General features: G+C 37.2%; 1 protein-coding gene across 1 annotated transcript in view; it reads left to right on the forward strand.

Moving 5' to 3' along the window:
* The window catches only part of CFAP47 (cilia and flagella associated protein 47), a 477,175-nt gene that overhangs the window by 84,973 nt on the left and 365,587 nt on the right, over nt 1-26,615 (forward strand). The window contains exons 19-22 of the mRNA XM_071213189.1: nt 2,766-2,843; nt 5,705-5,849; nt 11,967-12,061; nt 24,023-24,161. Of these exons, the coding sequence (XP_071069290.1) occupies nt 2,766-2,843; nt 5,705-5,849; nt 11,967-12,061; nt 24,023-24,161 (457 nt within the window). The remainder of the gene's footprint in view (nt 1-2,765; nt 2,844-5,704; nt 5,850-11,966; nt 12,062-24,022; nt 24,162-26,615) is intronic.

Below are 26,615 nucleotides of genomic sequence, written 5' to 3' on the forward strand. Positions count from 1 at the left end.
CCTCCCGGGCACCGAGGGATTATTACCAAGCACCAGCTGATGATGTACTACAAAAAGACCATGAACAAAGAGGTCAACTCAGACCAGCAGAATATCTTAGCCTACATGTGACATCAGTTGTTAAAAATTCCATTTTGACCTTCGATAAAAGGGGGAAATGGAAAGGACAAATGAGTTTATATGGGTATGAGTCTCCAAAAAAGAGTTGGGAGGGCATCAGGGGGTGATGCTTATGCATGCCTCAGCAGGGTACCAGAGACAGCCAAGGTAGATGGAAACCCAGGTGCTGGTTCTCCTGAGGGCTGCAGCGACCCACAGGTTCTATGGTTAAAGCAGATGGCACTGGAGTTCAGGGCCATGTCAGTTGGCCCTACTTTGGAGTTTGTGTTCCTGAGTGTGATGGAGTTGGACTCAGATATAACCTTTCTACACATGCCTCTTCTGTTACTTTTATTGGACCTGTGGTTGGTGTTTGGGTTGGTGTATACTCAGGATACCTGAATATCTGAACTGTCCATGTGATGGCCAGGCTCTGGGCCTCAGCAGACTTGTAGCTCCTACCCTCTGGTTTCTTGGACTTACCCTGACCAGCTGACAGGGAGGTGAAAAGGGTCAACCACCACACCAGGGAGCCAAGAGTGCCTACAGCTGCAAGCAGGAGAATTGCATCCATCATCCATGTGGAAACCAAACCCTCTCTTAATGTAGAGGAGGACTGGACATAGCCATCCCAGGTCAACAAGATGGAGGAATAGAGTATGGATTAGAGTGGACTTACTGGTGTTCTGCTGGGGAACTATTGTGATTAGTAAGGGAAGAAAGAGTAGTAGTGATGTGAAGAGGGTGACCACGGTGGCTACTGATGGTTGGGAGAGGGAAGAAGAGATATGGTGTGGGGGCATTTTCAGAATTTGGATTTGTTGTAGATGGTGCTACAGGGACGCATGCTGGACTTTGTGTGTCCTGCTGTGGCCCACTGTCTGGACTGGGGCAGAGTGTGGACTACAATATGGACCACTGTCCATGTGTTGCAGCAGTTCTCTAGAATGTATTCACCGGGTACAGTGGATATGCCACAATGATGGAAGATTTTGTTGATATGGGGGGGGGGTGGTGGAGTGGGTGTGGTGTGGTGGGGGTTATATGGGGACCTCATATTTTTTAAATATAACATTTAAAAGAAAATAAAGAAAAAAAAGAATCTTAGAGATTATAGACAATTTTCCCATTACTCCTGAGACAACATAGATGAGTATAAATGGATCAAATATATTGATAAATGAGAGGTTGGAATGATAAGCTTTGGGATTTAAGTTGACTAAAGGAGAAAACAGAGATAGGCGAATTTGAGCTGACTGGAAGATATCACACATCACAGACTTGGGAGACCCTGTGACATCCAGGAACTGTGGTCTCTGAAAATCTGTGAAAAAGTAGTGCTGAGAGGAGGTTGTGTGAATGAGTGATGATTTTAGAGATTGTGCAGTTATGAGAAGTTATTTTGTTTAGGGTGTACCTTAGGTCTCTTGAGATGAGAAGGTCAAGACACTCTGGGCTAGGATGGTGAATGGGTTATGGCAGCCAGGAATTTTCAAAAAATGAGGAGTGATAGGGAGGTGAGTAAAAGGCAGCCAAGGGAGTAGAGATATATCTGGGGTTCATTAATAAAGAACATGTCAAATTGTAATTGCCCCTGGATCATTAAATTATACCTCTTATGGCTTTTAGTAAAATGTTTTATTTAGGTCCTTTATTCTCTTTAATTAAAATGTGGAAATTATATGAGTATAGCATCTTTGTTAATACAACTATTTAAGCTGGCATACTGTTCTCCACAATATTTCAGAATAAATGGTATTCTGTGACTTCTTTGTCTGTAAACATTATCACTGTTCCAAGAAAAGAATGAAATACACTCCTATTGGTTCCACGGATATAATAGACATTTATATTTAAATCTAGACTTTACTCCTTCCTATTCTTTTACAGAAAGAGCCTTTTCAGTAGGGATATTTTTGTGCTTCTGAGATTTTACTTAACCAATTATCTGTTAAGATAACCTACAATTATTTATTTTGTAGGCATTATACAACTAAATTATTTCACTTTTAATATTTTTGGTGGCAGTTAGAGTATAAATGATGAGTACCGTTTTTTGATATTAGATGGTCCTTAATTCAAGTTTAACTGCTCTTATTTCAAGTTGTGTGACCTCAAGAAAAAGACAAGTTATTTGGCCTGTCTAGGCCTCAGTTTTGCTCACTTGTAAATTAGGGATATTAACAGTAGTGACCTCATAGGATACCGAGGATTAAATAGGAGATAATGTATTTAGCACGGTACTTGGACCATATACTCATCAATTATTATAATTATTATGGTTATGGTGGTTCTTAATATCTTTCCACAGGAAGAACATTTGTTGCAGTTTCCTGTTTGTTTTAATTTTCAATAATCCATTGAAATTAAATGAGATAAAATGTGCTACAGAGAGTGGCAATGAGGTCTTGTCAAATGGGTAGAACACTGCAGTCAAGTTCACAAGCCTTCAGCCGATTCCATTAGTGGTGGCAGTTTTTAACTGATAAATACTCACTCTTCTTAGGATTATCAATTCTGTTTAACAAGAAATGTAATGACAAATGCCAGAATAAATCTAGTGAAATTAAATAGTTATTTAAGTTATTAGATGCTATGTAAATTCAACGATGTATGCTTATATTTTGATGTGGTTTCTACAAAGTTTTCTATTTATCCTAAATAAGGTTGCTATTCGCCGTGCAAATGCCATAGACCTTAGAATTGGTGGAGTCATCGAGATTGCCGATGTTGAAGTCAGTCCGGTATGTTACATATTTGTGCAATCATTTTATAAGTGTCATGATTTTCATTTGTCATACTTCCCCAGGGAACATATTTATGTTCAAAATATTTTATTATGTGGTAATTAGATACATAGAAATGAATTTATTTTTATGTGTAACTAATGAAGGATAAATTTAAATGAAGATTTGAGAACTCACCAGTGGACATAAGTGCCAGAATACCACAGATACCATTAAAACTCCCTGTAGGCTTCATAATGATCCTACCCCACACAAGATTTAACCACTTTTCTGGATTTTGTAATTAATATCCATTTACTTTTTCTAATTGTGTCACCACATAAACAGTGAACCCTTAACTGCTCTTTATTTAGATGTGTTTGTTTTTTAGCTTTATGGCAAAGGCCTATCATTTGTAGTCTTTGGTCAGTTATTTTGAATTGAATATTGTGTTTCCAAAATTCATCTAAGTTGTGTGTAGCTGCATTTTATTCACTTTAACTACACAACAACATACATGTACATGCACAAAAACATATACACCTTTTTTCCCCCAGAGTTCTTCAGAAATTACATAGATCTGGTTTCATCTACCCAAAGAAACTTTCTTTGACCCCTCAAAGCTATCCCACATGACCCTCTGCTCTCTACCTAAAGCACTCTGAGAATATCTCCATCATAGCAGCTATTGTATTCTTTTCAGGTTATCTGCCCATCTGTTGTACTTTCCCACCAGTACTGCAATAGCCAGCGCCTTTCTGGTGCTGAACTAAACTGAGCAGAAAGTGAGGAGAGTCAGTCTAGCTGGCTGCCTCCGACAGGGCATTACTGCTTGTCCGCACTTGAATGGCATTACCACAGTTCCAGTGTCCAGGTTTAAGTTATAGTTTTCTAATCTCTGTTTTACTCCATGTCCAAGGCAAGATACATCTAGATAGACTGACAGATACTCAACTAACTTGTCCAAGGTTACAATGGATCTGCAGATTAAAGTCTGTAGTATACAGAGTGTTTTTTGTCTGCTATGGTATACCTCCTTGTATAATGTTAGACAAGTATTGTGACTTTTACTACTTTATTTTCTCAGACTTAAAGACTGGTGGGAGCATGCTTTGTATGTTATGGTATATTTGAGTTATAGGGCTTTATATTAATATACTTTAATATGCCCTAAATTTAGAAGTGTTGAAACATACTGAAAAGGATAATGAAAATTTAATGCTTTCTATAAGTAAAAAATTCATTCCTCTAATCCCATTCTGGCTTTATATTTTCTACTCATTGGGCTGAAATTTCCTAATTGGTATTAAGACACAAAGCATCAATCTTTCATTATCCTTTATGAATTTTACAAAGTTCATCTATAGGACTGGGTTGATATTTTAAGTGAAACAAATAGTGGGCAGTTGACCTTAATAAAATATTTGCCTCAAACATTTGAACACTACTGCCTCATTCTCTTTTTAATGTTATATGTGTTTCTTTTACTAAGGAACTATAGGATATCTATAATAACTCTACCAGAAGGAGGAATCCTACAGAGTTTTGTGATATAGGCATATGTCTTGCATATGAGCTAGATTTCACATACATCAAAAAATCAGTCCTTATATATTTAAGGTAGGTGTCAGATAAATGTCGGGATGTAAAGATGGATCAGGCTTAAGGTCAAGTAAGAGAAACAGACATGTAAACAAGTATACAGGTATGTGATATCATAATGTAACTAAATGTAAGGAACAAAAGTATTCCTGAACACAGAGTGATTAATTCTGGTTTATTTAACTAGGATTCAAAGGATGCATGGTATTTTATCAGGTAATGGCAAGTTAGGGAAGGGCCCTCTTGACAGAAGGAATCATATGATAGAGATTCAGAGGGGTAAAGCACCAAGGTGTGGGTTAGAAATGACAAATCATACAGTTGGTTGAAGTATTAAGTGATAGAGTGAGAGTGGAGCTAACTGAGGATGGAGAATGAGGCAAAGGAAGGTCATGGTGAGCTTTGGGAGACCTGCTAAGGAACTTACATTATGTACCATGTGTAGATGGTATAGATGGTGGACAACCATCAACGTTTTATAAAGAGAAGAGATTTGGTTAGATTCTCAATTAGTTTAATTGTGACTGTATTAGTCAGGGTTCTCTAGGGAAACAGAATCAACAAGAGATATCTGTCAATAGTATGCAATTCTATAAGAGAGTCTCACGCAGCCTTGGGGATGCACAAGTCCAGGTTCCGCAGGCAGGCTGCAAACAAGGGCTGCAATGAAAGTCCAGTGAAGGTTCTTGACAAGTTCTGGGAGATGTTGGCTGTCCAAAGATGAACTAGGAAATTCTCTCTCAATGCTGGAATCACTTCTCCTTTTAAGGCATTCAACTGATTGGGTTAAGCATCACTTGTTGATGACAATCTCCCTGATTGATGTAATTATAACCAGCTATCTATGATTTACCACTGCAGTAAAGTCAATGGTGACTAAAGTCCATCAATGCCCTTGTATTACAGTTAGCTAAGCACTTGCTTGACCAAACAAGTGGGCACAATTACCTGGCCAAGTTAACACAATAGCCTAACCATCACAGTGACTTAGTTGTAGAGAGAGGAGTTGGAGAATATTCAAAATCTAGAGACTAAAAGAAAAGTAATGAGCTACTGATTTCAAACAGTTACAATGAGGGTATGAGGTAAAGGAGGCAGCAGAAGGTAACATGAGTGAGGAGAAGAATGGAAAAGTGACTAATTTTTATAGAGTTCTGCTCTGCAATTAATAATGCCCTTGATAGACACAACAGTATAATAACAGTGTAATTTACTGTTTATGTTTTTCATAAACTATGTCTTTACTTTCTAATTTTTATTTCTTTTTGAAATTGTAGAATGTGTTTAATTTCAGTGGCACTTATGTTGGTGCTACCCAGGTTATTCCATTTATAATAACAAACAAAGGTATAACACGGGCCAGAGTGGAGTTTGATTTAGAAGACTGTGAAGATTTTTCAATGGATGTTAAAGACAAATCAGGTATATGTTTTATACAATTATGGTATCATTGTACAAGTAAAACAGTTCTAAGTTGCTTTAAGGTATAATTGGAAAAATAGTATAAAGGCAATTATTCTTGAATATTTTAATAACTCAATGCATGATTTTATACTATATAAGCCTGGATTTTTTTCTCTAGAAGGGTATCAATATTAATATCAGAACAATTTGGCAATACTTGATATATAACCTTGCTTAATATTTGACTTAATATAGTAAGTTAAGGTTAGGTATGCATAATACCTGAAAATACAATTATTTATTGCTAGTGGGTTTTTTCAGTTATTAAAACTTTATTTCAACTTGAAAAAATAAAATAATAGACGAAAGGCAGCTTAACAAATTATGGAAGCATTACTTAAAAAATTCTGTCCAAGCACATTTATCTTATGTAATCCTAAAAAGAAACTCATTTGTTTCTTCAGTGTTCTGAAAGATGAATAAACGAGTACAAATTAGTTAAATGACATGACCAAGGTCTCCTTGTTATTGAAGAAACTGAAAAAAAAGCTTGATATATTCTCATCTCATAAAATTAAATACTGTATCCTTTTTTTACCTTTAGCATTGATATAGTACCTTCATTGCCTTTGCTTACAAAAATATTACAACATTACTGTTAGCTATATAATATACATTAGTTTTATTTTCCCATATATCACCATATTCTTAGCAACTCGTAGAAGATTCTTATATTTGTATTATTAGTCACAGTCCTCATCTATCACTGAAATCATTACATGATACAGTCCCTAGATTATCCTCTAGCTGTCTTTCAATTAGCATTACCCTCCTTAGACTACCCTTTTCAGCCACAATCACATTTATAAATCAGCAGTGTTAGTTATACTCATTATAATATGTTACCATCAACTCTATCCATTTCCACATACTTAACAATCAACGTTTTAAAACATTCTGCATACATTCAGTATCATTTATGTCCTCAAGAAGGGTGCAGTAAATGTGGTCTTAGTAGTAAACACATGACTTCGAGGGTTTAAAAGAAGAGAATTTAATGAAGGTGGGGGCAGGGCTAGTAGAAACCAATGAAAGATGAAGGCTGTTACCACTGCTAGGCCTGATGGGGCAAGAGGAGGGAAGATATTATTGGAGACTGTGGGAGGTGAAGTTATTAAGGAGGAGCCAGCTGATGGCTAAACTCTAAAAGAGTGCAACCACTGCCGGAGCTGCAGTCAAGGCAGTGACTGGATGGGGGCATAAATAATCTGACTTCCCTCTTTCTTCCCACCCTCTCATGATTTACTGGTGTCTCTCAGTGGCCCAACTCAACCAGAGGCTGAAGGGCAAGGGAGTCTGGATGATTCGGTCTATAAAATTTAGAAGCGAGCAGAGCGAAGAAGGGTGACTGTTGTTTAGGTGAGCAAACAGAGACCACCCAGTACAGTAGGAGGAATGGACAAGGAATTAGTTATTACAATATAGTAAATAGATGCTGGGAGACAAATCAGTGCATGGTGCTCAGGGAGTACTTGCTAGGGAAACTAGTCAAGACTCAGCAGTAAGGAAAGAGTTCTTGGAGAATGTGATGCCTAATCTAAGTCTTGGAGAATGAGAAGGAGGTACACAAGCAAAGGAGTTATGTGAAAGAAGGTGAGTAAAGGTCTAGAAATGAGTCAAGATGGTAAGTTGTTCAGGATATCCAGAGTATAGAGGGACAGGACTGGATGGGCAGGTGGGGTCCAGGTCACCATGGGCCTTTGATGGACTTTAATCCTAGAGGTTAGGCAGCACCATTAAAGGATTTAAATCCAGACAGTGGCACAATTAGGCTTGTACTTTACTAATTTTCCTTTTGGAACTGTGTGGAGAATGGGTTGGTTCAAAAAGTGGGAGTGGGAAGGACAAAGCCTGAGACAGAGACCAGTTAGAAACTGTGGCCATGCAATAGAGAGGTGAGGAGAGATTGGACTCAGGCAATTATGCTAGGGAGGGAAGGAAGATAGTCCAAAGGTAATGAGAAAGTACAAATATTCAGACTTGGTAGGCCAGTGGATGTGGGGGCTAGGGAAGTGGAGGGAGCCTTGAGTAACTCCCAGATTCCAGCTCTTAAGAAGTAGGTGGCTCCATCAGTTGAGCCAGGGCCTCCTGACCCATGTGATGAGCTGGCCCATGCACCTCTAGGCCACTGCAGCATCTCATCCAATGGTTTCCCTGCCTCTAGGCCTTTCTCCTCCTATTGATCCCAGAGGGTTCTCCTTAAAGTGCAGAGCTGATCAAGTCTCTCCTCCGATTAAAAAGTTTTGCTAGTTTTCCTAGTACCAGTAGCAGTGGTTATCAGCAGCAGGCTGTGGAAACAGTCTCAGAGGCACAATAGATGACCTTAATGATTATTAACAATTTGCAATAAAGTTCATTCTTAAAATGTCCTGGAAGTGCATTTTATTATTACAAATATTTTAATACCTAAGTACTCCCTCCCCCTTTTTTTTTCACAAGTTAGTATCTGGTTTTTAACATGATTGTTTCAGAGTCCTTTGATAGAGTAACAGATGAGATAGGAAATACTGAGAACCACTTGACTATGACCCCACCTTGTCTTTCCATTACAGGCTTCCTGGGCTTTCTCTGCTGCAGCCATGTTGTGCTACTCATTTCTTCCCAATCGCACTGGACTCCCATCTCCTAAGATAGCTTGTCCCTTTTTATCTCTGCTACCTGAGGTCCCACCCTCCTTCACAAATTGCCTTCACTGCCTTGAGTCCTATAAATTTTTAGCTCCATCTCCAGGCCTGTCCAGCTGGTTGAAGTTAATTGTTACTTTCCTTTGCTTGCTAAGGGCATTGTGTATGTTTTATTATATCACTTATCAATTCTTGCCAAAACAGAGAAAAAATAATGCAACCTACCAAGCATGGCTATGTCCCAATAGATGAATAGATGCTGGTGTAAGGCCAGAAGATCCTGCTGCTAACTCCTAAACCCAGTCTAGCTTCTATACTGGCTCTTGAGGGATCTGTAAGACTAAACTATATAACAAAGAGAAAGAAGAAACCCAACCAATAAAGAGGGTGCTTCCAGTTCCAGGATGGAGGATTAAAATATGGATTAGAGTGGACTTACTGACATTCTACTATAGAACTATTGTGATTACTAATGGAAGAAATTGCATCACTGATGTGGAGAAAGTGGCCACAGTAGTTCCTGAGGGCAGGGAGAGGGAAGAAGAGATGTGATGTGGGGGCATTTTCAGGACTTGGAGTTGTCCTAAATGATATTGCAGGGACAGATGCTGGACATTATATATCCTGCCATAATCCCTGAATGGACTGGGGGAGAGTGTAAACTACAATGTAAACTGTAATCCATGCAGCGCAGCAGTGTTCCAGGGTATATTCACCAAAAAATGCAGTGAATGTGCCATGAAGATGAAAGAGGTTGTTGATGTGGGAGGAGTGGGGTGAGGGGGGGTGGGGGTGTATATGGGAACCTCTTATAGTTTTTGAATGTAACATTTAAAAAAAAATAAATAAATATAGATAAAAAATTAAAATGAAAAAAACCCAAAAAACAAAAGCAAAAAACAAAACAAAACAAAAAAAAGAGGGTGCATCAGCTCTTTAAGTTCTGGTAGATGCTGGTGTGAGGCCAGAAGTGTCTACTGCTGAGAGGGCCAAACACAAGGCCCCTGTCTGCACTGGGTGCTCAGGAATCTGTCTGCTAGGAAATGTCCACATCCAGAACAAACTAAAAAAAAAAAAAAGGAAAATGAGATAACAGTCAAAGCAGGTGCACTAGCTCTTTATGGCCTGGTGGAGACCGCAAGCCGCTGCTGCCCAGATAGCCGAAACTGACACCAGCTTCCCTGCTGGTGTGGGATCCCCCAGACCAAACTCGGTCCACATCTCCAATTTTTGGAGGAAGAGGTTTCCTATGCCTGCCTTGGCATCAGCTTCTCTTGGAGTCTGGGCCACTTGGCCAGAGCGTTTTCAGCAGCTGCTGCCCCTGAATGGAGGCTGGTCGCTGGGTCGTGCTTTCGCTTACAAAAGCTGAACTCACAGCAGCCCTTTAGTCCTCTAATCCTCCTGTTGTTGTAGATGTTCATTCTGGTTCCAGGGTTACCACCTAGTTAATTCCTATCTCTTTTTCCAGATCACTCATTGTTTTTTTGATTTCTAAAGTTTTTTTTAATGTTTAAGAAGGCTTCAGATTACATAAATGTTGCTTCAAAAATAGAGGGGATTCCCATATACCCCACACTTTCCCCATTAACAACATCTTTCATTAGTGTTGTACATTTGTTACAATTGATGATCAAATTTTGAAGTATTGCTACTAACCATGGGCTATAGTTTACATTATAATTTATACTTTGTAACACAATTTTACAGGTTTTGACGAAATATATAATGGCCTGTATCCTTCATTGCAATGTCATGCAGGACAATTCCAATGTCTCCAAAATGCCCCATGTTACACCTATTCTTCCCTCTCCTTCCCCTCAGAATATCTGGTGGCCACTGCCTTTAATTAAGTGACACAAGTTCTTCCATTGCTAGAATGATTAGAAGTCTCCTTTAATCCATAGTTGCATTCCCCCCTTATGTTCATTCATTCCTCAATCTTAAGGATTTGGGAATGGTGATGCCCACCCCCATGGGGCAGTAGGATGGAAATGTTTTGCTTGTAGTTGTGGATACTTTCTGTTTTTTGGGATGGGTATTGTCCATCATCATCCTTTTGTTCATTGCCTTGGGTGAGTCCAATAAATTGGAGAGGGGTGTTTGCAACTCTGCTGAGATTCAGGGCTCGAGTGATATATGAACAGACTGAAGATTTAGGTTTCTGGGACATATATTTAACAAGTATAGTGCTAATTATAGGTTTTTCTAGTGGAGGGAAAGCCATTTGTTAAAATTCCCACTCTTGCTATTTTGTGTCTGAAGTTTGTATTACTATGGGACAATTATTTCTGTATTTTTACATGATGCCTTTGTACCTAGAGTGATTCCATTTTGTCAAGACATATCCTTGAATAAAAGTGTGTTTGATAATCTAGGGAATGTATAATACAATGATTTCATTAGTAGTTGAGGATTGTAGTTAATAATACAAATACAAAAATGTTCCTCTATTACAAGAATTCAGAATATGGTGATACATGGAAAAATACAACTAATGTAAATTATAGACTATAGTTACCATTAATATTGTAATATTTTTGTAGCAAAGGCAAAGAAGGTACTAATTCAATGCTAAAGTTAAAAAAAATGGGATTTAATTTCATGAGATGTGAATGTAATATAGCATATTTTTCATTTTCTTCATTTACAAGGAGACCTTGGTCATGTCATTTAACCAATCTATGCTTATTTGTTCATTTTTTGGAACACTGGAGAAACAATTGAGTTTCTTTTTAGGAATAAATAATATAAGGCAAATGTGCCTGGACAGAATTCTTTAAAGTAATTCTTCCATAATTTGTTAACCTGCTTTTTATTTTATTTAAGCTGTTATTTTATTTTAAATTAATTTAATTTAATCTAATTTTTTAGGAGGTACTGGAGATTGATCTCAGGACCTTGTACATGTAAAGCAGGTGCTCAACCAATTGAGCTACATCTGCCCCCTGCTATTTAATTTTTTGAAGTTAAAATGAAGTTATTTTTTTAAAAAGTATCCTGGTATAAAAGTGTGTTTGTCTTCTTTGTGGATTCCTTGAGGCTACAGAGAAGGTCTGGGACTTACCTGTTTCATCTTCACTGAAGGAGTTCTCAGACCGAAGATTCAGCCATTTACCTGCATTACCTTTTTTTTCCTTCTCACATTCATCTGCTTGTAACTGTGATATGCATCTTGAACTTTGGAGTTGTTTTTTTTTTTAAATGGGTTTACTGTTTCTGTTTTGCTGGTTGAATGTATTTTTGTTGCATGTTTGGGCATCAGGTCTGCTGGCTAGCAGCCAGGTATTAAGAACTATTTCTTATCCATTGAAATTATGTAACCTTGCATACATACTTAGTATTGCTTTCTGATGTTGATGAAATTTCTCAGTTTATGTTTTTCAAATATTATGGTGTTACAGATACGTATCTGGCTCTCTTTTACATATAACCCCTTTTTCCTGTCTTATAGGGGAATTCAAGGACCCTGCATTTCCTTACATATTTTCTTTGGAATTAGAGGAAAAGACATCTCTGGAATGTGGCCTAGCATTTTCTCCCAAAGAAGTAAGTTCAGCTTTCTGTTACTCATAATAGTAGGGAATAGTAGAGTTGTGGATAATCCCAACCAAGAAGCTATCAAACATCACCTAAACTCAGTTTGTAGTGGGTCCTGTTCCAACTTGCTAGTATACTTGTGTAAAGCCTTTAACTCAGTACAATGATTGCATGATGTGTCTAGTCCATTCTTGCAGAGGGCATAAACAGGGAACCCATCATCATGTGGCCTCTGTTACGTTCTCTATAAAATCCAAGGTATGAAATGTTGCGAGGGAGAGGGATATCGAGGCTAATCTAGAATTTACTTATATTTGAGTCAGGATGTGCTTCTTATGTTTCACTGGGGTATGCTTAATGCTCTTGGAACCACCACCTGAAATTGCCAAAAATTGCTTTGAAGATTTAACTGTGGAATTGCTATGATGCTGGTTTTTTTTTCATAGTGTCCACTTGGTGTTTAGTGGTTTTAAAACAATGATAACAACAATAACAAAAGTGAACAACATCAAAGAAAACACCTTTCCTGGAATGTGCCCAGGGGCAATGGGTAAACACTGGCAAAGTTTCAGGTCCAGCCCTGAGTTGCTTTTGCTTCAGAATTCCTGCCACAGAAGCACTGAGGAGGGAGCATCTCTCTACCCATGGTCTGGAAAAGCATGTTGCTGCACTCTCCCAAACAAAAATCAAACTTCTATATGGCAATGAGAGTAACCGATTTTGTGTCAGTTCTTCCTTTGTATTGCAAAATAGCTACTGTATTAGTCAGCCAAAGGGGTACTGATGCAAAATACCAGAAATTGGTTGGTTTTTATAAAGGATGTTTATTTGGGGTAGAAGATAACAGTTCCCAGGCCATAAAGCGCAAGTTACCTCCCTCACCAAAGTCTGTTGCCACATGTTGAAGCAAGATGGCTGCTGACGTCTGCCAGGGTTCAGGCTTCCTATGTTCCTCTCTTCCCAGGGCTTACCTCTCTCTGTGCTTAGCTGCTCCACTATCTCCATAAGGCCAGCTGTAGAATATCAGGTGAATGGCTCATCTGTCTTCCCAGGGCCTCTGCCGTGTCTAATCTATCCCCTCTGCTCTTCTGTGTGCTTATTTCCCAGGCTCCAGTATTAAAACTCTCAATTCTGTCCTTTGCCATGTCTTTTCTCTGTGAGTCCCTGCCCATCAAGGGGGTGGGGATGCAATGTCCTACTGGTGTGGCCCAATCAAAGCCTTTATCATTATTTAATCAAGTAAAAGTGAAACCTCTGAATTCTATATAATCTAATATGCCTGGAGGGACAGATCAGTTTACAAACATGATCCAATACTTATTCTTGGAATTCATAAACAATATCAGTCTGCTACAACAACCGTGATGCCTTGTGCCCAATAGGGATAGAAGAGAATTAACCAAGTGAAAATAATTAATAATACAATTGAAAATTTTTTTGAATGCTGCTAAGTACTATCTTGATTTAGTCATTTTTTTAGTAAGGTTGTTTTTACTGATATTGGCAGCGTATGTTAGGAGTTTAGGACCAATAATAGTTGCTATTTATCTTCCAGGAGGAAAAAGTAAAGAATGTTTGAGGACAAATTCTGATGTAAAGCAATGAGAGAGATTAATTTTGCCATTCTTAAATACATCAGTTGGAACGTTTTGTGAGTTTTGTGCATGTGTGATTTAAATGAGGTGATATTGCTGTTCCATTCTTAAACAAGCATTGCAGAAAAGGTAGTAAGGGCTACTTTTCTGACATCAAAGAAAATGAAAATCCTTTTATATGCAATATGAAGTGTACAGAGATGTGGAATTTTCATGGGTTTGGGTGTGAAACCATTACTCACCCACATTCCTAAAATGATGATATTTAGACAGATACAGTTTAGAAAGGAAAGAATATCCTTCACTTTTGAAAATCATAAGGATATTTTTCTTAGGCCTAATTTAGGCTATCATATATCATCAGAATAGAATTTTTTTTTGAGGTACCAGGGCTGGGGATTGAACCCCAGACCTTGCATATGGGAAGCTGGTGCTCAACCACTGAGCTACATTGGTTCTCCTGAGCTGGTTTTATTGTTTGCTTGTTGTTTGTGTCCTTGTCTCTAGGAGGCACTGGAGACGGAGCCTGGGACCTCCCATGTAGGAAGCAGGTGCTCAACTGCTTGAGACACATCTGCTCCTAGAACTATTATTTAGATTTTCCATTTATATTTCCAGTGAAGGATATTAAAGTACATGAAATATTGTTAAGGTATTGTAATTATTTGTTTAATAAGACAATGTAATCTGCCTACCTAATTCAGGCAAAATGCGTCATGAACAGAGAATATCTTTTTGAGTGTTTTCTCATGAAAGGGTATAGGATTTTGTCAAATGCTATTTTGTATACATATTGATATTTATGTGATTTTTGTCCTTTAGTCTATTAATATGGTATATCACATTGATTTTTGTATGTTAAACCAGACTTGCATTTCCTGGGACAATTCCCACTTGGTCATGGTATATAATCTATTTTGAATATTACTGGATTCAGTTAGTTAGCATTTTGTTAAAAGTCTTTGCCTCTTTATTCATAAGGAGTATTAGTCCATAGTATTCTTTCCTTGACAGGTTTACCTAGTTTTGGGTCAGGATATTATTGGCTTCTTTAAGATGAGGGGTGTTCCCTCATCTTCTATTTTTTGGAAAATTTGTCAAGGGTTGTAGTAATTCTTCTTTAAATTAATGATAAATTCATCAATGAAGTCATCTAGTTTTGGGCTTTTCTTTGTTGGCAGTGTTTTTTTTTTTAATTATTAATTCAATCTCTTTGGTTTTTATAGGTCTAGTAAAATTTTCCATTTCTTCTTCAGTCAGATTCAATACTTTGTCTTCCTAGGAGTTTGTATCATCTAATTTGTTTAATTTGTTGCCATACAGTTGTGTTTGATGTGTTCTTATAATTCTTTTTAAAAATTAGCAATAAACTTTGGATTATTTGAGGATTTTTACATATATTTTCTTATAAAATTTTGATTAAAAATAAAGTCTCTAAATTAAAAAAAATAATTGGGTAAGAAAATAATATTTTTTAAGCATTGAAACAGGCCATTCTTATACTCTATTCCTGCATCATGCATGGGCACTGAGGTATACACACATACACAAACATACAAAATATTCAATAGGGAAACTAATACATTTTGTCCAGCAATTTAACATATTGACTTTTAAGTCTGGCATGACCAAGTTATATATTTTTGAATGAGTCTGTATTTTGATTATATATTTTTATTCAATGGAAATCCATAGTGGTTTTAATGTCATTGTTCATTGACAAAAGCATTTAAGTTAAGGGTCACTGAAAATCAGAATAATCTATACTCTAATTTAAATCTGTTATTTGAGTGGGAGAATGCACAGATAATTTAACATTTTCATTTCCTTGATTTCAAATCATTATTTAACACTGTCATCAATTAAAAACTTATAAATCTATTTCTTAATGGTGCTTCTAGGATTCTACAAATTTAATTTATAGAATTTAATTGATATTAAATATAATTTATGAATTAAAATAAATTATGCATATATAAATATGTATGTATACATATACCTATACACACAGATACATAGAATACAATATTTGCTTAAAATTCTGAAACATTATACATTGCTGGTATTTTTAGAGATTTACTAAGTGTATTAGAGTGTAATTCAGTCCAACAATGAGAAGAACATATAAAATCCTGCAGACAGCACACCCTGTGAGAATTTGCTCCATAAATTTGTGCCAGTAAGGCAGATTGATTATCTGGTTTCCAGTCATTTCAAATGTCCTCCACTGTATTTATACCTAGCTGTAAGTTGTGCTTCTTTTCTTTCTTTCTTTTTGGTCTTGTGGAAATGTAAATAGCCAGTGGGTGTGGGTGCTCAGTTGATTGACCTGTGTAGCAGAATAATATGAAATTTCCAATAAAGAGCCTGCTTTATTTTTGGTGTAACCATTTCTTTCCCTCACTGCACCAAGTTTGGATACAAGCAAAAGTGTTGGTTGGCAACCAAAGTTGTATTTGGCATTCTTGGCTGGACTTGTTTGGTTATAATGTCATCCTTTCCTTGTAGGCCACTCATGCATGTTTTCGGCCAATGTATAGAGTTATGCCAATATATAGAGTTGTTCCTGTTTGGTAGCCACTATCCTCATTTAAATTAAAGTTTAAATCAATTTGTGAAATGAAATTAAAATTCATTCCCTCATTCAAGGTAGCCACATTTCAGGTGTCAACATCCACATGTGGCTAATGATTACTACGTTGGTGAGTGTAGAACATTTCTGTCAGCAGAGAAAGTTCTTTTGGAAAATGTTGGTATATTTCTTTCCCTATTATTCCATTTGTTTTTCCTTTGTTATGGCTCAGGTTCTGCCTTAAGGCACAGGGTGTTTTTTCTGCTGTGGATCAGTTGCTCTGAAGCTCTCTGCATCTCTTATCTGTGCTGTTCTATATTTACCCTGAAATTCTTGAATGCAAGAGAGAATTGTTCAGCTTTTTTTCCCCCAGCCAACCTTTGTGTGCCCTTAAAGGAATGGAAGTCTTTGGGTGAACATTGCATAAAATTTATTCTGACATTACAGTTATTCTTTTTTTAAATAAACTAAAATTTTTAAATTCATTTATTCCCCCCTCATTGTTTGCACTTGCTGTCTGCTCTATTCATCCATTTGCTGTGTGCTCTCTGTGTCTGCTTGTCTTCTCTTTAGGAGGGACCAGGAACCAAACCCAGGACCTCCCATGTAGAAGAGAGACAGTCAATGGCTTGAACCATCTCAGTTCCCTGCTTTGTTGTGTGTCTCATTGTCTTTCTTACTTGTGTCTCTTTGTTGTATCATCTTGTTGCCTCAGCTTGCTGTGCCTACCTGTTGTGCCAGCTCGCTGTCTTGTTCATTTACTCTAGGAGGCACCAGAAAATGAACCTGGGACCTTCCATATGGTAGGTGGGAGCTCAATCGCTTGAACCACATCCGCTTCCCTACAGTCATTCTAAAGGAAGGTCAGAACCTGTCGGGGATTGAATCATGTCCCCCACAAAAGGCATGCTCAGGTCCTAGCTGCTGGTCCTGTGGGTATGAACCCAGTTGCAAAAGGCCTTTGAAGGTGTTATGACAGTGTACCCAAGCTGAGTGTGAGTGGGCCTTAATCCCATATGCCTGAAGTTTTTATAAGCAAAGAAAAGTGCACACAAAAGGAGAAGCCATGGAGAACAGTCAAAAGCTGGAAGTCAACATAACCCAGAGGTAAAGGAGAAGATGACACCATGTACATTACCATGTGTCAGAAAAGTCAAAGAACCCCAACATTTCTGGGTAGTCAGAAGGAAACAGGTCCCAGGAGGAACATTGTCTTCTAGACTCTGAAAATCTGAGCCAATAAATTCCTGTTGTTAAGCCAACCCATTTATGATATTTGTTTTAGCAGCTGAGAAACTAATAAAATGTCCTTTAAGGATTAGAAGAGAGGACATTTGAGAGACACCTGCACCTCTTCTATTCCTAAATATTTCTGTCTACCAACCATGGCCTGGGGACTGAAATCCTTTCTTTTCTAGAATATACTTTTACAACTTGGGATGGTCCTTTCTTTGAAATAACTCTTCGAGATATTCTTCATCTGCGAAAGGACTTAGAATAGCATACATTTTCTCTCTTAATTGGATACCGCTGCAGCTTGACAATGATAGGAATCATGTTCCTTTCTGTGGATGTGTCACAGAGTTTCTGTATGAAGTATTGCACTTTTTCTTGTTGAGGGAATAAGACAAATATGTGTGAAAAAATCATAGAAATTCCTGATTTTACATTCTGTGCAATTACAGGGCTCCCTTAAATAAAAGCAATTTTATGTAAATTGAATGTGAAAATATGAGTTGAGAGAAGACAAATCCCTTATGACTTCCCACATCTATACAACTGATAATCAGAGAATAATGAGATTGACACTTGGCCTTATGAATTCATCACACTATTTTAGAAAATGTGTCTTGGCAGAGGGAAAAAGGCTTTGTGTTGAAAATGAAAAAGACAGTTAAGGACTGAGATAAGTACGTTGGTTTACCTTGATAATTATTAACATCATCATCAAGAATAACAGCAGTCGTTTTTTAAATATATATTTTTATTAGAGAAGTTGTGAGCTTACAAAACAGTCATGCGTAATGTGCAGAATTCCTAAAAATCACTCTACTAACAGCTTGCGTTGTTGTCGAACATTTATTACAGATTATGTAAAAACATCATCAGACTATTCCCACTAACTATGGTCCATAGCTTACATTTGGTATAGTTTTTCCATACACCCCTATTATTAACGCCATGTATTAATACTGTACATTTATTATAGTTCGTGAAAGAACACTCTAATATTTGTACTGCTGACCGCAGTCCCTCTTCCACCACATGGTTCACTGTGTTATACAGTCCCATGCCTTGTACTATCTCTCCAAAGTGTACACGCAGTGACTCTCACTTTAATCACAGAATTGTGCAGTCATTGCCTCAGAAAACCTTTGGACATTTTCCTTCGTCCGACAAAAAAAATACCATACCCCCCTTTTATTGACCCTTAATGTTGATATAGTACCTTCTTTGAACTTGATGCAAGAATATTACAATATTGTTGTTAACTGTAGTCCATAAGTCACATTATTTGTATTTTTCCCATGCATCACCATATTCTTTTTTTTTTTTTTTTTTTAAAGATTTATTTATTTATTTAATTTTCCCCCCTCCCCTGGTTGTCTGTTCTTGGTGTCTATTTGCTGCGTCTTGTTTCTTTGTCCGCTTCTGTTGTCGTCAGCGGCACGGGAAGTGTGGGCGGCGCCATTCCTGGGCAGGCTGCTCTTTCTTTTCACGCTGGGCGGCGCTCCTCACGGGCGCACTCCTTGCGCGTGGGGCTCCCCCACGCGGGGGACACCCTTGCGTGGCACGGCACTCCTTGCGCGCATCAGCGCTGCGCATGGCCAGCTCCACACGGGTCAAGGAGGCCCGGGGTTTGAACTGCGGACCTCCCATATGGTAGACGGATGCCCTAACCACTGGGCCAAAGTCCGTTTCGCATCACCATATTCTTACCACCTTGCAATAGTGACATAGTTTGTTCTAATTTATGGAAGAACATTCTTGTATTTGAACTATTAACCACAATCCTTATCCACCTCCAGGGTCACTATGTAATTCAGTTCCTAGATTATTCTTTAGCTTTCTTTAAGTTGATATTTATGTCCCTAAACTACTCTTTTCAGCCATAATCATATTTGTAAACCTGCCATGTTAGTTATACTTGCTATAATATGTAACCATGAACTCTAGCTACACTTTAGAGTCAAAATAAATAAAAATTCTTCATACCTTAAACATCAGTATCCCTTCCCAGTCCTCAGCCTATCTCCTAGTAACCTATACTCTAGGTACTCCAGGTTTTAACTCCATGTTTTTATTCTTCGTATTTAGTTCATATTAGTAAGACCATACAATATTTGTCCTTTTGTTTCTAGTTTATTTCACTCAGCATAATGTTCTCAAGGTTCTTCCATGTTATTGTATGTGTCCCAATTTCATTTCTTCTTACAGTGGCATAGTATTCCATCATATATATATACCAATTTTGTTTATCCATTCCTTGGTTAATGGAAACTTGGATTGTTTCCATCTTTTAGCAATTGTTAATAATGCTGCCATGAACATTTTGTATAATAGCAGCAATTTTTACATTAAGCCCACTGTCATGACATTTCCCTGTGTTAAACCTCTCTCACCACTCCCAACCTTCGGCTCCTACCATTCCTGACCTTGGGACTCAGCACAAGACTCAAAGATTGTCAGGACTCAATCCATCATGACTCAGATTGCTCTTTACTTTTATACTTCAGTCATCCCCAGAAGTGGAGTCTTCTCTGAATAGATTGACCCCTGGAACTTCATCCCTACCAACTCTGATTCTCCTCACACTTGGTTTTCTTTCCCTTCCCCTCTTCTCCCTAAGATCCTTATAATTCTATAGACCTTGATTTTTCACAGGTCTCCTTTCCCTGTATGGTTTATTTCTTTTTAGGAACTTGGCAGTCTTGAGGGCACTGCTTCTTTTATAACCTTTCCCAGGTTCTGGGTCTGGCAGGGATGTCTGGAGGCCTTGCTATCTGTGTGATTTCCCAGATGTTTTTTATTTGTTAAAAATGCCTGCTCTTTTTCTTTGTGAATTTACTATTCTCCCCCTAGTCAGAGCAGCCATCTCTGGATGTCCTCTTGTTTACAGGCAGCCAAGCTCATAGTTTATCCTATATCCTCCTCTCATTTTCTAAATGTTGTCACTATACACATGGAAGTTCATCCAGCACCTTGGCCTCTCAATTTCTTTTTCCACTGCTCTCTTCCTCAATTCACTTCAGTTTCTTCCATTGAGTACCTGTCTCTACCCAGCAAAGTCAGGCAAAGGCTTTTTTTTGTTCTCAGAAGTGATGGGAGGGACAGTCTTCAAAAATATTTAGAGAAACTTTGGTGGGTGAAAACTGGTTTGGGAAACATGGTTTTTGATATAATTTGGCTTTATATGAAACAAAACTTAAAACTAAAATAGAAATCTTAAAATACTATAGATAATATTAAATATATGACAGAAAATATTGATTCATATTAATCTCAAAAAGAGGGAAAATAAAAGCAGAGTAAACAGAAGGGTAAAAATATGTAGAAACAAGACGTAATATAACTAAATAAAAAGAAATTCCAAGGAAAATAAGATGAGGTGAAGTTTTTTTTTCATAGTTCTGAAATATCAAAGCAGGTAGTACATGAAGTACATCTTTATGCAATTTACTCCATGACTTCTGTCTGCTGGTGCCACTGTGGAAATAGCTTAGAATGGGAATGAGTTCTTCTGTTTTGTCAAAAGATATGAAACATCCATTAAAATAACATATGCTGCTTCTGGTTGACAATGGAGGCAGAGTAAGATGCTCCAGAGTGCTGTACCCCACAGAATCTAAATGACTAGCAAAAACTGGCAGAGCCATCTTTCTTAGATTTCTGGAATACAGTTAAAGGGTTGCAGTACCCGGGCGAGGGCTGAATCAAGAAAATGCAGCTTTGTAAAATGGTGGTGGGAGTTCTTGGGGGCCTTGCTGGCGCCTCTCCAAGCCTCTCCCTGACTTGAAGCACATGGTGTGGAGTCAACTTGCACACCCTATTCTGGAGGGAAAAAGTCACCCTTATGTGCATACTACAGTGCCTCTAAATCAGTGCCAATCAACCAGGTGGCAGCATGAAAGAATGAACAAGAAAACTTGTCTCTGGTTTATCCCCCATTGCCCAGCAGGCAGAAGCACTTGCAGACAGTTAAAGCAGTTTAAGAAACAATTAAGTCAAAGTGGCCTGGGTAAAGGATTATTTGCTTTAAGATTTAAAGTAGAGCACCCTGGGGGTGGGGTGGGGAGTCTATTTCTTAGGGTGTAGAGGCAGCATTCAACTTCCTGTAAACAGGGAAATTCCTAATGATACAAGTAAGCACTAGCCTAAGACAAAACTCTGGCTCAGAAAAGATGGAGGACTCTGCATTCCACTTTCATCTCAGACAGGAAGGCTAAACTCTAAAGGAAGAGTACCAGCTACCAGGCAACACAGAGCCAAGTTGGAAAAGACTGTAAAATATCTTTTGTGTGTGTTGGTGTCTTTATTTTTCTTAGCTACAGGCACTAAAGGAAATCTCTGTCACATCACTAGTCAGATACAAAATTATAGAAGAAGAGACAGCTCAGAGACTATTCCCAGGGGTAATACATTAAAATGTACAATGTACAGTGTACAATGTACAATAAAACATTACAAGGGAAACAAAGAAACAGTAAATGAAGGCCCATCTGAAGAAACAAAATTAAAATCCAGAAACCATCAATAAAATTACTGGGCAAAGGCTTTAGAAAAATGATCCTCAGTAAGCTCATGGAGATAAAAGAATACACAGAGAAAGAACTAAAGGATATCAGGAAAAAAATGAAGGAACAATAATAGCATCTCAATAAAGTGATAAAAATTTTAAAAAGGAATCAAGCAAAAATACTGGAGCTGAAGACTACAATAAAGGAAATGAAAAATTACCTAGGGGTTTCAACAGCAGATTGGAGATGGCAGAATACAGAATCAGTGAACACAAAGACAAGACAATTAAAATGATTCACTTTGATAAGCAGAAAAAAAAAAAAGAATAAGCAAAGTGAACAGAGCCTAAGAAACCTTGGGACATCATCCTAAAATGTGCATTATGGGAGTTCCAGAAGGAAAAAAAAGAATGGGGCAGAGGAGTATTCAAAGAATAAATGGCAGAAAACTTTCCAAATTTAGTGCAAAGACATGAATATGCACACACAAGAAGTTGAAGCACCCCAAACTGTTTAAACTTGATGAGAACTGTGCTCAGACAAAATGCACACAGTCAAAAGCCAAGGAAAAGGAGAAAATTCTGAAAGCTGCAAGAGAAAAGCAACGTGATATTTACCAGAGAGTCCCAGTGAGATTAGGTACTAATTCTCATCAGAAACCATGGAAGCAGGAAAGTAGTGGGACAAAATATTTTAAATGCTGGAAGAAAACAATTGCCAAACTATAATTTTTTAATACTGTGAGATTGTCTTTCAAAAAATGAGGGAGAGAATAAGAAGTTCCCCTCTCCATTCATACAATTTTGCTAGGATTCACTTCTCTTGAGTAAATTCCCTTTGCTGGACCCTATGTTGAGTATATGTTTAATGTTCTAAGAAACTCTTTCAAAGAGGCTGTACAATTTTGCATTCCCACCAGCAATGTATAAATGTAAGAGATGCTCACATCTTCATCTTTACCAGAATTTGGTATTATCATTTTTGTTTAAGCCCTTATGATAGGTGTGATGTGGTATCCCCTTTTTTTAAAATTTGCATATCCTAATGCCCAATGATTTTATTATTTATTTATTTTTTAAGATTTATTTTTATTTATTTAATTCCCCTCCCCCCGGTTGTCTGTTTTCTGTGTCTTTTTGCTGCGTCTTGTTTCTTTGTCCGTTTCTGTTGTCGTCAGCGGCATGGGAAGTGTGGGCGGCGCCATTCCTGGGCAGGCTGCACTTTCTTTCGCGCTGGGCGGCTCTCCTTACGGGGCGCACTCCTTGCACGTGGGGCTCCCCTACGCGGGGGACACCCCTGTGTAGCAGGGCACTCCTTGCGTGCATCAGCACTGCGCATGGGCCAGCTCCACACGGGTCAAGGAGGCGCGGGGCTTGAACCGCGGACCTCCCATGTGGTAGACGGACGCCCTATCCACTGGGCCAAAGTCCGTTTCCAATGATTTTAAGTATCTTTCCATGTGCTAGTGTGTTATTTACATTTATTCTTTTCTGAAGTGTCTTTTCAAAATATTTTGCTTATTTTATTATTAGTTTGTTTTTTATTGAGATGCACGTGTTCTTTCTGCATTTTGAATACAGTTTTCCCACCCAGAAATATATCTGTGTTTTGGAATTTTATTCCATTTAATTTCTTATTAAAGTCTTTCACAGAGAGGAGCTGTTAATTTGGGTAAAGTGCAATTTAATCATTTTTTCTTTTATAGATGGTGCTTTTGGTATTGCATCTAAGAAATTTTTGTTTAACCCATAATCACACAATCTTCTACATTTTCTACTAGGAATTCTATAGTTTTAGGTTTTTTATTTAGATCTTTGGTCTCTTTTGAGTTAGTGGGAGTTACTTTTTTAATTAATTTTTAAGTTTTAAGAATTGGTTTTGCACTCATGAGAAAATAAGCCAAATCTTGGTTTGAAAAAAACAATAGTAGTTTCAGTGTCACCAGTTTCCTTTTTGAAATTAAAAAAAAAACAACCCTGCTTTGTGAAATTATTTATAAATTATTAATATTACTTGTTTCTAAAGTGGATAACAGCACAGGTATGATGTGTATTTCCCCCCTCAGGTGGCAACACATGATTTTACCATCCAAGTTAGAGTTAATTACAACGAAGCTTCAAAGTTTTACGTTCAATCGAGTTTGTCAAGTTCTACATTTCCAAAGATGACACCACTTATTCCTCCTTGTTATGTCCAAGCTACTGGTATGTAATATGAAACATTCTTTTTTGATGGACATAGGACAAAGATATAGACTTAAACAGTTAACATTTTAGACATTGGAATACATTTATTTTTTAAGAAATAGAAATATTAGAAAATAAAATTATGATATGCTTCATTTGTGTGTTATTAAAATTTGAGCCTTTGAGATTGACTTCGGGCAAATAACACAGATGCAATCTTAGGTGAGTGATGCTTACTAAAAAAATAAACAAATAACAGAATTAAACCAAAGGATAGTTTAGTACTTTACTTATTGTGTGGGCTATTAAATTATTAAAATAAAATAGGTTGACTATAAAGTGAAACAATGAAAATTTTATTTAAAAAGTGTTTTTGCTCCAAAGGGATGGCTCACTAAAGGATGAAGTACTTATTAAATAGGAATAAATATGTTACAATTTGAATTGTTTGTTGAATATTTATCTACTTATTTTTTTTCAGCTATTCAAGGAGAAAACAATGCACTCTTTAAACAATACTTTTGAGATGTTTTGACTTTGCTTTTTATCATATATGCTTAAGTATTTTTCATGAAAAATTTAGAAGTCTACTCTATAATGTTTTTTGTGTGCTTGCTTTTTTTTTTTTGAGGTACCAGGACCTGGGAATGAACTCAGGACCTCGTATGTGGGAAGCCAGTGCTCAACTACTGAGCTACACTGACCACCCCCACCCCCCAAGTTGTTTTTCTTTTTTTTCATTTGTTTGTTTGCTTTTTTTGTTTTTAGGAGTTACTGGGAATGAACGTGACTCTCATACATGGGAAGCAGGTGCTCAACCACTTGAACTACATCTGCTCCCCTGTTTTTTGTTTAAACATTTATTTTTATTTATTTCTCTCCCCTTCCCCCCCTGGTTGTCTGCTCTCTGTGTCTATTTGCTGTGTATTCTTCTTTGTCCGCTTCTGTTGTTGTTCAGCAGCACGGGAATCTGTGTTTCTTTTTGTTGTGTCATCTTGTTGTCTCAGCTCTCCGTGTGTGTGGCGCCATTCCTGGGCAGGGTGAACTTTCTTTTGCGCTGGGTGGCTCTCCTTACGGGGCGCACTCCTTGCGCATGAGGCTCCCCTACGCGGGGGACACCCCAGTGTGGCACGGCACTCCTTGCGCACATCAGCACTGCACATGGGCCAGCTCCACACAGGTCAAGGAGGCCCGGGGTTTGAACCGCGGACCTCCCATGTGGTAGACGGACGCCCTAACCACTGGGCCAAGTCTGCTTCCCTCCCCTGTTTTTAATACTTCTGATATTAAGTTATATTATCATTAATAATAAAGTAGTAATGAGTGTAATATCAGTTAATAATTGCACTTGGCACCTAGTGGGAGATACCTCACCATAGTAGCATATATAAGATAGAGATTTATTTCACTCTCAAGTAATATCCAGATATAGGAATTCCACAGCTGGTATGGAGTCTCCATGAAGTAAAATTTATTATTATTTTTTTTAAGATATATTTCTCAGAGAGGCAATAATCATTGTTTAATTTTCTCAAATTGGTTGATTATCTTTCATGAAAAATAAATTAAAATTTACTTATTTGACAATTATAAATTAATATATACATTAAGGAAAATTGGAAAATGTAGAAACAGAAAATAATTATCTGGGATTCCAATATTTAGAGGAAATTATTACTATTTTCATTCTTATATTTTTTGTTCTATTCATTGCTTTTATTATATTATTTTAAAATATGTTTCAGATCTTATTGCTTCAAGATGAAACCATTTCTTTCCACTCTTATTGAAACTTTTTCTTGGTTGTTAAAGACCTTTATCAACTGAATAAATGAATATTAATAACTATCGCAGATTTCTTTATCCACTAAGTGTCTCTTCAAGTGTACTTAAACATCATCTACAGCATTTAGGCTGTGTCCTGTTTTATTTTTTTCTTGTTAATATTATCATTGCATTAGTCAAAATTTTGGTTTTCCCTGATTTAGGACTTTTTTTTGAAGGTGAGATTCTCAGAATTGACTCTCTTAGTTCTAAAGTACATATAATTTTTAAGGCTATTAATGCATTTTGTTAACATAGTTTTTGAAAGAGTTAAGCTGTTTTATTCCCTCACCCGCTGTAAATTCTGACCACAAAGAATTCAAGAAATAAGATATTTTTCTATATGCTTAAAAGTACATTATTTTAATTTGCATTTTTGATTGCCAGTAAGGATGAAAATTTTCTTTCTTATTGTTATTTTTATGTGAATTGTTCATGTGCTTTGTCTTCATCACCAAGGTTTTTGCATTTTTCCGATAGATTTGAGTGAGCTCTTGATTTATTTATATTATTTTTCATATTTGCTGATTATATTTCATGATTTGTTGTTTTCCTTTAGTTTTATTCATTTTTACATAGATATGTTTTTGTAGTTAAATCTAGCTGTGTTTTCTTCTTTGGTTTCTAACATTACGTTAGAGATTAGAA

The sequence above is a fragment of the Dasypus novemcinctus genome, chromosome X (assembly GCF_030445035.2).
Source record: "Dasypus novemcinctus isolate mDasNov1 chromosome X, mDasNov1.1.hap2, whole genome shotgun sequence".
Lineage (NCBI taxonomy): Eukaryota > Metazoa > Chordata > Mammalia > Cingulata > Dasypodidae > Dasypus > Dasypus novemcinctus.